The sequence below is a fragment of the Pimephales promelas genome, chromosome 1 (assembly GCF_988280905.1).
Source record: "Pimephales promelas chromosome 1, fPimPro1.hap1.1, whole genome shotgun sequence".
Taxonomy (NCBI): Eukaryota; Metazoa; Chordata; class Actinopteri; order Cypriniformes; family Leuciscidae; genus Pimephales; species Pimephales promelas.
The window spans coordinates 27,856,043-27,872,035 of record NC_142769.1 but is presented as its reverse complement, the minus strand read 5'-3'; the positions used below and the strand labels follow the sequence as shown (position 1 = coordinate 27,872,035).

The window sequence follows — 15,993 nt, the reverse complement described above, 5'->3', positions numbered from 1 at the left end:
TTACAAGTAATATAGTAGAAATTACTGCTTCTATAACATTTTTGCTATCGTATGCAATCATAGGCAGAGACAAAACATGTTTAAGAGACTTTTGTATTCTTCATATACTAATTTTAATATTTTTGAGTATTTGATTATTAATATTTTTGCAGTGGATCATTGTCGCATTACAGCTAAAGAAGGGATTTGGGCTGACTAAATTGGATTTGTCACTTTCTTTTAATCTATTGGCCAATAGCTTTTAAGTTAATGGCCCGCCTTTGTGTGGAACAGAGATCTTTTTCAACCAAGTGTAAAGGCCGTTCTGCACACCCATTACTCTGACCTGCAGAGACAACACTTGCTGACGATGCCATCGCATCAATGGTGTAACATTAGGATGCACTGCCCTCTGGTGTTCTTTGCAGCCAATTACGTCATTTTAAATCAGCATGATGTTTGAGACCACAGCAGAGAACGTCTATAGAACCACCACAGGCAGTATGCGATATTCCTGGGCAATCAAGATCATTTCTGCATGTAGTTCTGGGTGTTTCACAGGTGTTTCCTAAACTGCTCTGGTTTCACTGTCAGTTCAGATGTATGGTTTGTGACATTGTGTGTAGAAATGGGAAACACTAGGTCAATTCTTACTCAAACACAGCCCGCCACAGAACAGGGCTCGCACAAATAAAAACTGTGCCCAAACCCAGTGCCCACAAACACTACACACTGCATGTCCCACGGTTTCTGTGAAAGGGAAACTAACACGCATACAGCCAGCTCAGGCCAACGCTGTCCCACGCCCACATTCACTCATAGACATGTTAAGCCCCACGAGGCTCGCCCTGCTCGCTCGCTCTCAGCAAACTGGTTTAAGGGAGTTAAGTGCTCCCCTAGTCGCTGTCTCCCAGTTAGAAAATATCTTTTCTGGGCACAGAACTGGACTCGCGCCAGAGCACAGTCTGAACATTCAGTGCATCACAAAATCCTTCCACTGCGGCACTATAGTCCCGCTCAAAAGGTTTAAAAAAAATGCTGGGTCTCATCATCAGTAATCCAGGTTGGCGTCAGGTCCCGAAAATATGTGCGAGGTAATCTGAATTTTCAGTGCTACTCGTGGCTCCGCTCTGGAAAAACCAGGCTTGGTTCCCAGTTCTGATGCAGCTGACAAGCACTGCCCCATGGCCAATACCGATGAGGAAAGACCTCCTTTCTCAGGCCAAGGGCTCAATTTGGCATCCTCGCCCGGAGCTGTGGTCCCTGATAGCACACATGGGCAATCCATGAGCACCCGCAAACCTCCCGGAGGGAGAGTTAAACATGATCACGGAGGCTAGAGCGCCATCTACTTGATGGCTCTACTCTTAAAAATGGTCTGTGTTTTCTGGCTGGAACACCCCTAGACTGCAGGGTTACGGAAGTTCTCTCCTTCCTTCAAAAGCTACTGGACAAGGGCAGAACCCCATCCATGCTCAAAGTTATGTGGCGAACATAGCAGCCTTTACAAAACCCGTGACTGCCCAGTCACTGGGTAAGAACGATCTAGTCATCCGCCAATCCATTTGTCTGACATGAAACATCTGTCATTCAAGACAGTGTTTCTTATGGCTCTTGCTTCAGTGAAGTGCATAGGGGATTGACAAGCACTCTCAGTAAGTGCGACGTGTATGAAATTTGGGCAAAATGACTCAAAAGAGATACTCAAACCAAGACACGGATACGTGCCTAAATCCCTCAACACACTATTCAGGGCTCAGGTTATTTGCCCGTCTGTCCTGCCGGTTTACGATGAAAAGCATGCAAGCTTCCTTTGCCCAGTCAGGGCATTAAGAGCTTGTCTCTCTCGTTCGTTTTCAGCCAGACTGAGCAGCTCTTCGTTTCATTCAGTGGACATGCTAAGGGACTAGCCACTTCGAAACAGAGCCTATCCAGATGGATAGTTGATAGCGCTGGCATACACGTCTAAAAGCTTGAAATGTCATTGAAGCATCATTTAAGTGTTAAAGTACACTCCACAAAAGACATGGCCAACCACTTGAGCACCGCTTGCTAATTGATAAAATTTGTCCATGGGCAAAAGTAAGACCCATAATGTTACACAGTTCAGGCCGAATATTTTCACCCTGACTGTGTAAACACTGTTAATTTGATTAGCTCCCTTAGGACACTAACTTATTGGGAGAACCGAGGTTACGTCAGTAACAGAGTACGTTTGTTACCAGAATAATCCTGTTTGCCTCCATTTACTACTAAATGACATGCAAGAACGGGTGGACGGGGCTAAAGAGGAAATGAGAAGTAGGCATTGATCTCCTGCATAAGCTTTATTTTGTCACACTGACAAACAATGTGGCAAAATCCAAAACTAGTCCTTGGTTTCTGCAAAATCTGTTTTTGGACTAACGAGGAAGTTGAGTTCTGAAACTTACAGAACTACTATTTTTTAGTACAATGACCTCTTATATGTCAAAAGATTTGATTTCTCAATTCATGACCTCTTTAATGCCGTGCCAACTTTAAAGTCTGTCTCAAAAGTAACAACTGCAAACAATCCCAAGTAACGATTAAAGGTGCCATCTACCATAATAAATCAAATCCTACTCCATATTCCATAACAGATGGGGGCAGTATACCTCCAAAAAATGACTTGTGCTCCTACCATCGCGCATGTTATGGGCTATATGCACGCATAAGTTCCGCATTTGACGTAAGGATGCTCGTCCATTTCCGGTTGTGTAGATTAAAGCGGAGGAAAACCGGAGAAAACGGGATTATGGCAGAGTCTTCAATATTTACTGTCCTCCCGTCTTTGAAACGAAACGTACATACGTTAAGATGTAATTTTATATATAGTTATGTTTATTTAATATAATTTTAAAAAGAAGCATAAACACAACGAGGGGTGTCTGTTTTATCTGTTTTTGTGACTAACGTTTCTTTAGTATAACCATGGAGTATAAAATTCAATATAAATTCTTGGTATTGCATTGGACTCTATGATCGGCGGAAGTTATCGAGCATCCCTAATCCTTCACCGGAAATACCGCCGTGCATAGAGCCCATTCAAATCATTTGACATGATAGTAAAAGGTTGGAAGACCGCAGTTTCACGTGGAACATTTGGAGATTTTTAGAGATCAGAGACTCAATGAACTAAACACTAGAGTGAACTAAACTAAACACTATGAATCTCAACACTAAATGATGAAGACCGCCTCATAGATCTCAAAAACAAGCTGGTGCATTTCGACGGTATGGGAAAATAAAAGCTTGGGCAATTATTTGAAGTTTATGGTATTCGTTTTGTTCATATTACACTTTTATTGTTAGTGAATTAATTTGACAGACAGCATTCGCTGATGTTGATCAAGCTAGCGCCGTGAATTCACCGTGAGACACACGCAATTGACACTTAGCAAGCAGGTTAGTTAAGCTCTCAGATTCTGTCAATTATATTACGCAATTCAAAGAATAATACCGTTTTGGCGCTTGTACATGTTACACTACAGATCCCTAGCGCACGTGAACCGATCGTCTCTACTAGCTGGAAAAAGAACATGAACTCTGTTGAAAGATACAGTATGCTACAACTTACCAAAATGTATTCCTCATGCATAATGTCGACCAATCATTTTTTGAACTCTTCCCTGAACTGAAATGTAGTAATGGGCTGTATTTCCACACGACTGACATCAGGTTCAAGTATACACACACAAGCCGGCGCGACTCACTCGCGTATTGCAGTTTGGCTGGTGCTAACGTTGCCCGTCCGCATACCGCCTCCCATGGCCGGAACTGGTATTACGATACCTGCCGGGCCGGGGCTAGTAATTTAGCATGCTAATTCAGGTTAATATCTCGGCAGCACTATAACTTGTCAGTTTTTTAATGACATCTTTGCACTTATTTCTTCTCATTCTTTTGATGCGTGTAGCTCATTTTTCGTATATTGTTACCTCAATTATTGTATATGGCATCTTTAAAGCACCAAATAAAGCAAAAACTGATTATTTTGAGGAGATATTGAAAGACATTTTATTCAACAACTCAAACTTTCACAGAAGATATAAGCCTAAAGGTGCTTTTTCCTCCACTCATTTCATTGTGTACGATGTCTCTTTCTTTTGACAGACATTTCAATCAGTGAAGGGACCAAAATGTTCAACATGCACCTGGATAGCTGACAATAGGCAACTGATTTTGTTTCAGCTATTTCAAAACATAAAACACTCAATTGTGACAGCAGCCAATACAAAGCTTAAATGACAATCACTTATTTTATACATTTTATAGTCTCTTGTTCCAATTCTTAAAATATCAAAGAAAGGAAAAGAAAAAGAAAAAAAAATCTACAAATAAAATAAAGTGGTAAAAATTGCGCACAGATGCAAATAAGCCTAAAAAATTGATTGGTGATTAAGTCCCATGGAGGCATTTCTTATTCTTTCTTTTGGGATCTCTCAACTCCTCTTCCGTTAGGTCACTGCTCTCCAACAAGTCTCAAGTCCAGGGCCAAAACTGCATTTTATGGTTAGATTTAAACTTGTGAATACTATGACAACAACATTTACCCTTTTCTCTCTGAAGTGGGGTTGCCTCTAGAGGGCCGCAGGGAGAGGGGGGGAGAGGGGGGGGGGGCAAGAAAGGGTTACTATATGCAGGATCATCTGTGCGTTTACTACAAGGGAATCAGGTGGTCAGGAATGGCTGTACGAAATTCTCATTTAAGGCAGCCCCGAATCGGATTATAAACACACCTGTTTATTGTGCAACTAGAACATTTTTTAATCCCCACTGTTGGAGCTGGACAAGGTATTTGCTGTGGTCAGGTTTACTGATGGGCACACTGCACGCCAGGCCCATGATGTCCTCCTTCTTCATCTGAGCTATCGTTGTATGCTTCACGGCGGTGCCCACCAGAGGAGCTCTGGCTCATGTCAAACTCCTGCAGGTCCACTTCCTCTGCATCTCCAGAGATGACTGGCGCTTCAGCCCGTGTAGGCAGCAAGTCCTCTAACTCCTGCAAAAACAGGAGAGAAAAATTAGGGATAAGAAACCACACTGTGTTCAGTAGTCAACGTCTGTAGAGGATCAAAACCTTTCATCAAAATTATACATGAATTTTGAACAATACCCATTTTTGTCTTAGGACAACTTTGATGATCTTTTTTGATCACCTTCAAATGTTGACTATTGTACATGCATTCATCCATCCCGATCACACCAAACGTGCTTTTCAGGTTTCGAAAACGCGAGGTACAAAGCACTGCCCCGATCACACGCTTCTGCTTCACATGAACTGTTAACATTAACATGCGTTGAGAGCGTCTCCAAGTCTCTTTGCATATGCTGCGAGTTTGGATTGCTTATAACATTCATCTGGGAGCGCAATGTGCGCCAGTTCATCAGATTTTTAAAGCAAATGATTTATAAACCTACAGAGAAAGGGTTTAAACTTATTTTGAAATTGGGGAGTTTGCATATCTTTTTCAAATTAAAGTGGCCGTAGCAGTGTTATTGTAAAGTGGCCAAATTAAAAAAGAATTTTTAATTTTTTTAAAAAGAATTGTGAATTTTTGATTATGAATGTTTTCCATGGCTTAACCTTAACCAGTTGGCTTAACCTTCAAATGGTCTTCGTTTCCTGTTTACACTTCTGGGCTTCAGGGTCTATACGACCCCAACAATTGATTGAGTAATTGTACAAAAAGTATACATTTTTAATCATACAAATAATATATAATTTTTTTTGTTTACTTATCATCTATTCATTAATGCTGTGTTTTGGGAGATATAAAGTACTTTTGTATCCATATAACACATAATTCCTCAACTACACCATTAGCTTTAGCATTAGCATATGAAATGTTATTTTATGAAACATTGCATTATGCTCTAGTACTAGGCCTTCATTTCCGTGTAAAAAAAAAAAATTCAGATTTATGCCAGATTTCATTATATGACGATTTTTTTTTTTTTCACATTTTCCATTCATTTCAATGTGGGGTCATATTGACCCCGAAGACTAGAAGTGTAAACCTTTTTTTACATACCTTCAGAACAACCGAATTAAGCCCAGTTTTTGTGTGTGCATGTGTATAGATAGATAATGTATGAAAAGTCACAAAATCTTATTCCACTGAGATGAAGGGAATAAGATTGTCAAAATAAAAGTTATTTTCAGCCCCATTTTATTTGAAAAACAATAGTTTAAAAAGTAAGTGAAAATGACAAGTTAAAATAATAATTTGAACGTTTTAAAATATAATTTGTTCCCGTCACCTACAAAGCCGAATTTTCAGAATTTTACTGAGAATTCAGTAAAATTCTGGAAATTGTAATTTCCTTTATTCGGAAATTACAATTTCCGAATTTTTCAGCTTTTGAAAAGAAAAATGGTCTTACCGTCAGCTTCTCGGGGCTTAACCAATTGTTGTCTGGGAACTGAACATCAAACTTGATGAACAGGTCACCCTTCTCAAAAGGGTTACGGTACTGTGGCATGCCCTCTCCTCTAACAACTCTAATTGAACCTGCAAAATGACAAAGTTTTCAGACAACGCAACAAATCACTTAAAGAGCTACAAAACTCATTTCAAGAGGACTCACCTGGCTCAATGACTTTGCCAGCTGGGTATTTCACCACAATCTGTCTAGCATCTAAGTGTTTCAATGTGAAATGGAACCCACAAAGTGCTTCAACAAGGCCGATCTTATGGGTCATGTGCAAGTCGTTGCCCTCTCTTCTGTATGTCTGAAAGAGGTTTAAAAGATTTAGCTTTCCAATGCTTTAGGTGATATCACATATTAGTCAAAATCAGACACATCTTCACAGACCCTGTAAACACTTGAGGCATGCGAGGGTGGATAAAAAGCTGTAAAGCAGCATGTTCATGACACACTGTCACTGCAATCTGCTTGACAATATGTCATATACACTTGGAGATGCAAAAGAGGGAAAAACTCCAACGTAGTAATAATTGTTACAGGCAAGTAATTTAGTAATTGTTAAAGGCTATTTTGAGATTAATCATCATACAGTCAACCAGCCACCCTTTTTTTGTCATTTTTGACTAGCAGAAAGGGGTGAACTAGACCTCGACTCATCCCTAGTTCATGCGTTCATGACATCAAGGCTAGATTATCGCAATGCTCTGGGTGGTTCTGGCCGCTTGTCAAACTGTGCAGCCTCTCTGCTCTATCCGTAAATAAATCCATCGATCCGCTGTTTACGTTTGAGTTATTCAATGGTCTAGTGGGAGATCTTTTGCCAAGCGTGTCAGAGGTTAAGGGCTCTAACCCACACTCAGAGATTTTTTTTTTCTCTCATCAAAACTGAATATGTTCATCAGTGGTTACAGTCCAAATCAAGCAGGGAAACGTTTGTTTTATTTTGTGATTTCAACGGAATGAACTGAGTCCACATAGATTGAAGTGCGCTTCCGAGTGAAGACTGCGCAAGTCACAGAGAACACCGTATCATGACACTGATCGCCGCAGCACCGAGCACACAGCTTGAGTCCAAAAACACATTCAGTGCTAGATTTCTTATTTAATAGCAGTCTAAAAAAAGAAATGAAAGCTCTGCTAGCTAACTGGAGATGTTTCATTCATTTATATTAAGTACATGGAGGGACAGAGACAGACTCCACTGGATCTCTAAACCAATCAATCTAACAATCTATAGATGTGACCAGTAGTGGTGGCTTTCTCAATCTGTTTTAAATAATTTTGCAAGGGTTCTTGGGGAAAAAAATAAAAAATAAAATAAATATAACCAAGAAATTGAGAGAAATTATCTCTCTTTATCTACCTCTCTCTTCCTCTCTAAGTGCCCGCAAAGTCTGACTAAGCATCCTAGAAAAAAGCAAAGTTATAGATAGCCTATATGGAAGATGTTAGTTAGCTATTTGTAGTTTTTGTTGCTGTGCACTTTACTACCTGCAGCCCTTTAAGTGTATTAGAAAAACTGATGGCTAACTGACTCGAAACATTATTTCGGCTAAAGCTTTTTGTTGTTGCGGTTTTTAGTTTAAGTCTAAAGATAAATTTAAAAACTCAGATGTTCAGTCTTTTATTTATCTTATATTCTACAGGAAAGTTATGTCAAGCCCTAAGCTGCTTCCAATAACCAAGCTGCTAAATTAATATGCTGGACATGTCGCTGGCAAATAAATACACAGGTGTCAATTCATGATACATTGTCTTCTTTCGAATGTAATACTTAAATGTACATTGTTGTTAAATATAGTTTACTAAGTAATGCTACATGATAGATAGAAGTCTTCAAATAGACCCTGTAATCAGTGATCGGTATCTGGTGATACAGCTTCCAGTAATCAGGGATCGGTCCCAAAAATCCTGATCCTGAAATGGTTTAGGCTCCTCAGTACTTCAGCGAGCTTGAAGACATAGTCCTTCACGTCTTTTGCGATCTCAAAATTCTGTCCAGTTGACAATACCTAGAATATCAAAATCAACAACAGGGGGAAGATCCTTTTCCTTATTTAAAAACCAAACAATCTGTGTCTGTTTCCCAAACAACGCTTTTAAGTTTCAATCTATTAAAAATATCTTTTTAACCTTGCATACACAACACATTATTACATTTCTAAACTCAAATCTACTAAAGCATGCTTAAGCAGCATTACACAGGTCAACCGGAACACTTCCCACAACATCTGATGTCCTGGTTACACCGTAAGAAGAAAAGCATCTATGCTGATATTTATCTGTCTGTCTGTCTCATCCTTATTCAGAGGTTACCATAGTCAGCTGGGTCCAGGCCGTGTTCAGATCAGATGGTGGACCTGCACCTAGACGCGACCACAACACGGCCCTGAATATCAGAAGAGACCATGGTAACTAGACCTAGACAATATCCTGTAAAGACCTTGTTGACATGACAGACATCGGCACAGATCCTCAGCAACCAGAGAAGTCTTCTGCACAGACCCTGAAAGCCAACTTCATCTCCATACGATAAATCTGATCTTCAAGCAGAAGGAACTGGATGTAATATTTTGAATGATACCAATCACAATCTGTTTTTTGACTTGCGATATAGCCTGTAATTAAACCACACAATGTTCATTTGTTGGCCAGAGCAGATCCTGCCCACAAATTGAGCCTGGTTTCTACCAAGGTTTTTATTCCTCCATTTGTCACCTGATTGAGTTTGGGCTCTTTGCAACTGTCACCTCTGGTTTGCTTAAAACACCTGAAGCACACGCACAGACACACGTTTCAAACAGCATGCAAACACTTGATTCCTCTTTCGCATCTCCTTGTGCTTGAACGGACACATGCACACAAAATGGTGTAAAAATACTCAAAAATATTTTTGTCAAAAATATTTGGTTATGTCTTAAGAGAACAAACAGTAGAGAAAGAAATCAGATGTGTATCATTATATGGGATCAGTGGATTAGGCCTAAAGTGCATAAATCCATCTATATTTAATGTACACAATGAACTTGTGTGTCATTTTAAATTCAGGCCTAACTACTACATTTCTGTACCTGATTATCACAGTTCATTAATGAGCACTTTCCCTTTCAAATAAAAATAATAAGAAAGAGTTTATTGAAATACCTCGTGCTCCTTTTCCTGCAGGACCAGGACAATGTCTCCAGGTTCTACTCCAGGTGCCTGGTCAGCCTCACCGCCGAAGGTGATCTTCTGTCCGTGCTTCATACCTTTATCCACATGCACCTCCAGAATTTTCACTTCTTTAATCACCTTCTTCCCCTCACACTTTTTGCAGCGGTCTTTCTCACTGATCACCTCACCTGGATCATAAAGAAACCATGAGTAGGGTGACCAACTGTCCTGTTTTCCCAGGACATGTCCTGTTTTCATATAACAATTTTCTATCCATACAGAGGAGGCATAATCTACTTTAAATGTATTGAAATTAATAAGGTATCTTTGAGTAAACTTCGAGTATCATTTGAGTTGGCCCATGTGTTTGCTGGGCCAAGTGTCCTGGTTTTTGGTAATCAAAATATGGTCACCCTAACCATGAGCAAAACTTCGGTCCACATGAACATGCTGGCTGAGAATCCGTAACACTACTGGTCAGAGTGGATTCAGTCCCTTACCTTCACCATTACAGTCAGTGCACACTGACTGCATCTGTTGCACCATGCCAGGAGCCAGCTGTCTGATCATTATGCGCATACCACGCCCTCTGCAGGCTGTGCACTTCTGGACCGCACCAGACTTCCCACCTTGACTGAGGAAACAAAAACAGCCACAGTTTCACGAACACTTCAACACATGAATTAAGTAAAGGAAAAAATTCAAACTCTTTAAAAGCCTTTGTGGTCTGTACAGCTCAGACTGATTTCAAAATCCAGTAACTAAAAACACAGTATTTATTAAACTGACTGGGTGTGGTTGGACAAAGAGACACTCATCATTACAAATTGTCCTCTAATTTCTAATCTAATTGTCGTGAAATAAATTAAAATCTTACTCACCCATTACAAGTGCTGCAAAGAACATTCTTGCTCAGCTGTAATTTGGTTGTTTTTCCATTGTACAAATCTTCAAGTGACACCCTACGGGAGGAAAAAAAGGGTGAGAAAGCGCTTCGAGAATCCAGAATACTACAAAAGCAGCCTAAAAACAGATTGGAACCCCGCCCCTCCAAAACAACCTTAACATGTTTAACCTCCTAAGCCCTGAAGGCATTTTTAGGGTTGTTGTTTTTTTCTGATTGACATACACAAAAGTAAAGACTCATAAATCCAAAACTATAGCAAACTAAGAGAGTCGAAGGGTAGGTGTCGTTTGATAAAACACTTTTTAAATGATTAGAAAATATAAATGTATATTACATTGACCTGCTCTTGCTGAGAAACCGCTGATAAAAGGCAAAATAAAAATATTTATTATAATATAGACAAATACTTAACACTTTACAATATGGTTCATTAGTTAACAACATTAGTTAACATACTAAGAATGAACAATACTTCTACAGCATTTATTAATCTTAGTTCATATTAATTTCAACATTTACTAGTACAATATTAAAAGTCAAAGGTTGCATTTGTTAACATTAATGTACTATGAACTAACATGAAGAAATTTAACTACAACATGGTTTATTAATTAATGCAGTAACCAACATGAACTAACAATGAACAATACATTTGTAACTGTTTTTGTTAATGTTAAAGTGTTACCTAAATATATAACAATCATTAATTATTTGTTCATATAAAGTATCAAAGTAATCATAAGGTTTTTATTGAACAACGCAGCTAAAATACACCACGTAAAAAAATTATATCAACTAACAAACATAACTTAAGTACATTACGTAAAAAGAAATGTTAAACTCAGTGCAAGTCTTAAAACTTATTTTGAAATCATGATGCAAATTGTTTTTCAGAAAGATGTTCATGTATTCTCGTGTTAGCGTAAATTTACAAATTAGTTGCGTTACGAATCTTATGAAACGGCGCAGAACAATTGCAGAACAATATAAGCAACACAAACTCACAGCACGCAGAGATTAAGTTTGAGAAACCTGAGATGCTGACACGCATATAAATGATGACAGTGCATCTATGAAACATGATTCCCTTATTGGAAAAACAAACAGAAGAGAGCTGAGGTACTTTCAACACAATCTGCATTCATGTAAATTAAATTGTTGCGCTTCTCAGTGGAAAACAAAACAAAGTGCATTGTTTTTTAACTGAATCACAGCCTTTGAGATTTCATGATAGCACTATGCTATATTATGATTGTAAATGGTTTTAAATATATTGTATAGACTTCTAAAAACGGTGTAATAATGTGGTTCATCGATTCTCGTCCGTGGAATGAGTCACTTTTGGTATTTTGCCGGTCACTCGACACAGGTAAATTGTAATCGAGGATTTTTTTTTTAAATCAGGCACTTTACTTTAAATCAAGGAATCAGAAGTGATCTCTCACGCATGTACGTCACTCATTGAGTTTACACAGAGATTTCTGATTTTATAAACATATTTAGATATACAGGAAATTGCAATGGAAGACGATTTCGATATTTAGATCTTCACAGTGAAAGGTAAAAGTTCCAAAATCTTTGTGTAAACACGAGTGACGTACACGTGCGAGAGATCACTTCCGGCGCATGCGCAGAGAGAAGCCCATGCCTTCAGATCAGTTGGACGTGGATGTGATTACAAGAGGTAAAAACTACATAAATACTGTTCATTTTCTCACACAAACCGCTCGTTTCGTGTTTTAGGCCATCAGTGTGTGCTTACATTTATGAGTCATTAAATCATGTTTAATTTGGACTTCTCTGTACATGCTCTTTGAGGTGAACCCAGGGTGATCCCCATAAACCTGCTTTATATGACTGAGACAACAACGGTTCGACCTAAAAACATTAAAATTGAAACTACTGTGGAAACAAAGACACCTGCATCTTGGATGCTCTTGAGGTAAGCTAAAACATATCTAAAATTTAATTTCAAAGTGACCTATCCCTTTAAGATAAAATTAAAAAGTTGAGTTTCTAAGACTTAAAAATTATACCTCTTTTGTGTCATTCCATTCAGTTGTTGCTTAGTAAATTGATCATTTATTCACAGGGGGTGTTTGGATTTAAGGGGTTAAAGCTTAACTATACATGTGCTAGGCCACAGTAGGAGAGGGGGAAATAGAAAGGAGGTCAATGTGACCGCTCAAGGACCGAGGAGAGCAACAATTTTACACAGATCTCTAAAAAGTGGAAGCCTTGTGATTTCACTTACTTCAGGGGGTGGACCATATCTTCTCCTCGCCGCCGCCCTCCGTTCCTGCTCCGACCCTGTCCACCCATGAAGCCAAACAGACCACCGCCAAAAATATGGGAAAATATGTCATCCATCCCACTTCCTCCACAGCCACCTTCTCGCAGACCCTGTTCTCCATAACGGTCGTACAATTCCTTCTTCTCTGGTGTAGTTAGTACTTCATATGCAAAGCTAATCTCTTTGAACTGAAGAAAAAAAAAAAAAGATTAAATCTTTGAATAAAGGCATTATTACTACTTTAAATGGGTAGTTCACCCAAAAGTTTATTCACACATCCAAACCAAAAAGACATTCATCTTCAAAACAAGACATTTTAAATGAAACCTGAGATGTGTAAATGAAATACTTACCCAAGATATGTATAGATGTAACCTGATATAAAGTCCATTCTACCAAAACTTTGATTCTCCAAAAACTGACATCGTAAAAAAAAAAAAAAAAAAAAAAAAAAAAAAATCCACATCCAAGCTGATATTCTCATTTTTCAATCAGCACGTTTTAGCATCCGTTTAGTTTTTCATGTGCTTTTTGTATGTGTACTGATCAATGTGCGGTGTAAACAAAAGGCTAATTTACATCAGTTCAACATATAAAGCTATCATGTCCCTTCAAAAGACACTCAGGTTTCATTAGATAGAACTTCATTTGTTTTTCAAAAGACAAACATTCAAATAAATGAACTATAACCAAGATTTCACAAATATTTCAACATTTCCCATTTGAACTGAAATGCACAAAACTACCACAATCCCTCCACAACACACTCATTTAACAGTGTTTTAGATTTCTGCATGTCGTCTTATATGAATGCGCACTATATTTGGATAAAAGTCATAATATTACTACGCAAGTATTCTTACCTTGTCCCCAGCATTTGGATTTTTGTCAGGGTGATATTCCTTTGCCAATTTCCGATAAGCCTGAAATATATTAATGTTTCAGAAGGTTAGTTTCACTTCAAAAAGCATCAACGAAACATCCCGCATTTAAACAGTTGTCTTAACAAAAGTAACACGTGCTAAAGTAGATAATTAATTATGCCTTAATATCAGACCTAGCATATAGCAAGATTTTAGCATATGATTAGAGAACGACTCCTACCGGAGTATCAGTTTGTGCGTCACGTTTGAAGCCGCTTGAACAGCGCAAATTAATATCATAATCCAAAAACAACAAACTAGGGAGTTGAAACTACCAACTTAACGCTCCTAATTGAACAGATAATTAAAGTCTGTTCATCGACTCTGTGTGGCTTGCGCCAGAGCTGAAATCCATCTTCGCCAAAAACATAACATGACCAACTGTAATTGACAACGAATATAAAATAACCACAGGACCATCCTACGCAATTAGTTGTACATGTGACCTCTTTGGCATTATGACACATGGAAATGGAAAAGCCCTGAATCAAGGCCTACACACCGGCCACACTGTGATCTGATGCTAACTGTGTTTTCAGCCGCTAACGTTACATGACGATGTAATTTTACAATGACTGCGCTAATGTTCAAGTCACGGCTAAGTTCAAACACACACAGGTAAATGGATATATAAAGAGACTGAAGATCGGCTTGATTACAACCCACAACACCGCTCCATCTCGTCGGTTTTGTCCGACGATCTGGTAACTATAGATACTACTAGGCCAAACTCACGACGAGCTTTAGCTTAGTGCTAATCTCTCTCTCTTCCTGATTCACACACACACAACTTTACACTCTGAATCAGCGCGAACAACCACCGAAATTAAAGACAAGACACATAAATCCGTACCTTTTTCAGTTCGTTCTCGGAGGCCGAGGGTGAGACCCCGAGAATATCGTATAGTTTGGTATCGGCGACGTTGGACATGGCTTTGCTGAGTGAAGGACTGTCTGCGCGAAGCGGAGCGACGAAGAGAGACACCGGCCGGAAGCGTCAACTTTAACCTCTCCACACGCGCCTCCTCTCACAGTCACAGCACTAGCACATGTCATCACGATATAACGATAACTATTAAACACATCCTTCATTTCAATATTAAGAAACTTTATTTTTGACCAGTATTGTTTAAGAAATGTTTATTACACTGGTCAATGTTGTCCATGCTGCTGCTTATAAGAGACTATTCTGAAATGTACGGTTTTGTTCATGGCTGTAGCTTCTATAAACCATTTTCTTAAATAATTGATTATTATTATTATTATGTTTAAGTGTATAAATAAACTTTAATATGAAACTTCATACAATGCAATTCCACAAATAAAAATAGTAAATAAGTAGGCTAATACAAATTGATAAACAAAACACATTTCAAAACATTATAAAAAAACCTGTATTTAACACATATCTTTCTCATATAATATAATTTTCTTATTGTACATTATTTTCACTGTATGTTTTTGATGTGTGTGCTTTTATGTATCTTTACTATCCCTAATTTTGCATTATTAGGCTCATTTGAGAATAAATTACCCATATTTGCTTTCAGCCCCCTCTGTTGGTACAAAATAATCCCTACACGATTGCTCTTGTGACCAGCAGGCATAATTTGTGCTGTTTTGATCTTGCAATAAAATTTCAAGGGGCAGCTGGGGACAGACAGACAGACAGACAGACAGACAGACAGACAGACAGACAGACACACACACACACACACACACACACACACACACACACACACACACACACACACACACACACACACACACACACTGGTCCCTGGCCTTGTATAAATACAATGCAGCATCAACGACACCATATCACATATGACATGACAGAATCGGTATTTATTTTAATTTGATTAATCGTTTGTAGTTTCATAGTTTAACTTATGATATATTTTTTTAATATATATTTAAAACATGATTTTCAAAGCATTGATTTAATGTTTGCACACAACAGTTATGTTCCAATGTACCACGTTGAAATTATAGCCTAATAGGATTTTTTTTTAATTTTTTTTTTAATTTTTTTTTTAATTTAATTTATGAACAGAACTTATGGAATTTTTCACAGAGCCAAGACAGAGCGCTGTCTCTGATATCAGTGAGCGTCGAGGACTGGAGCGCGGTGAACCTGCAGTGGAGTGATTATTAACACTTTAGAACAAGAGAGCTTTCTAATCGTAATTGTTACTTGAACTAATTGAACTGAGCTCTCTAATTGAATTCTTACTACTACCAAAAATCACCATCTAAGGTGGTTCACATTTAAAATGCAACTT

The 15,993-nt window shown here is 38.4% G+C and overlaps 1 protein-coding gene and 1 long non-coding RNA gene across 2 annotated transcripts; one reads left to right on the top strand and one right to left on the bottom strand.

The window, feature by feature from the left end:
- Positions 1-2,474: 2,474 nt before the first annotated feature.
- LOC148998439 (uncharacterized) lies at positions 2,475-4,125 on the top strand. The gene is made up of 2 exons (XR_016156821.1): positions 2,475-2,552; positions 3,968-4,125. It is a non-coding gene; the product is annotated as an uncharacterized LOC148998439 (long non-coding RNA).
- Positions 4,080-14,723, bottom strand: dnaja2a (DnaJ heat shock protein family (Hsp40) member A2a). The gene is made up of 9 exons (XM_039692707.2): positions 14,562-14,723; positions 13,649-13,708; positions 12,747-12,973; positions 10,467-10,547; positions 10,086-10,219; positions 9,577-9,773; positions 6,592-6,736; positions 6,388-6,515; positions 4,080-5,002 (listed from the first exon to the last, which is right to left on the bottom strand). The coding sequence occupies exons 1-9, from the start codon at positions 14,637-14,639 to the stop codon at positions 4,814-4,816; spliced, it is 1,239 nt and encodes a 412-aa protein (XP_039548641.1). The 5' UTR covers positions 14,640-14,723; the 3' UTR covers positions 4,080-4,813.
- Positions 14,724-15,993: the final 1,270 nt, after the last annotated feature.

What these genes read in the sequence shown, in the direction of transcription:
- dnaja2a (XM_039692707.2), bottom strand. Translation starts at nt 14,639, where the DNA reads ATGTCCAACGTCGCCGATACCAAACTATACGATATTCTCGGGGTCTCA. An exon ending in GATATGGTCCACCCCCTGAA is followed by an intron (nt 10,548 to 12,746) that starts GTAAGTGAAATC and finishes TTCCTCCCGTAG; the next exon opens with GGTGTCACTTGAAGATTTGT. An exon ending in TAAGCCCCGAGAAGCTGACG is followed by an intron (nt 5,003 to 6,387) that starts GTAAGACCATTT and finishes CTGTTTTTGCAG; the next exon opens with GAGTTAGAGGACTTGCTGCC.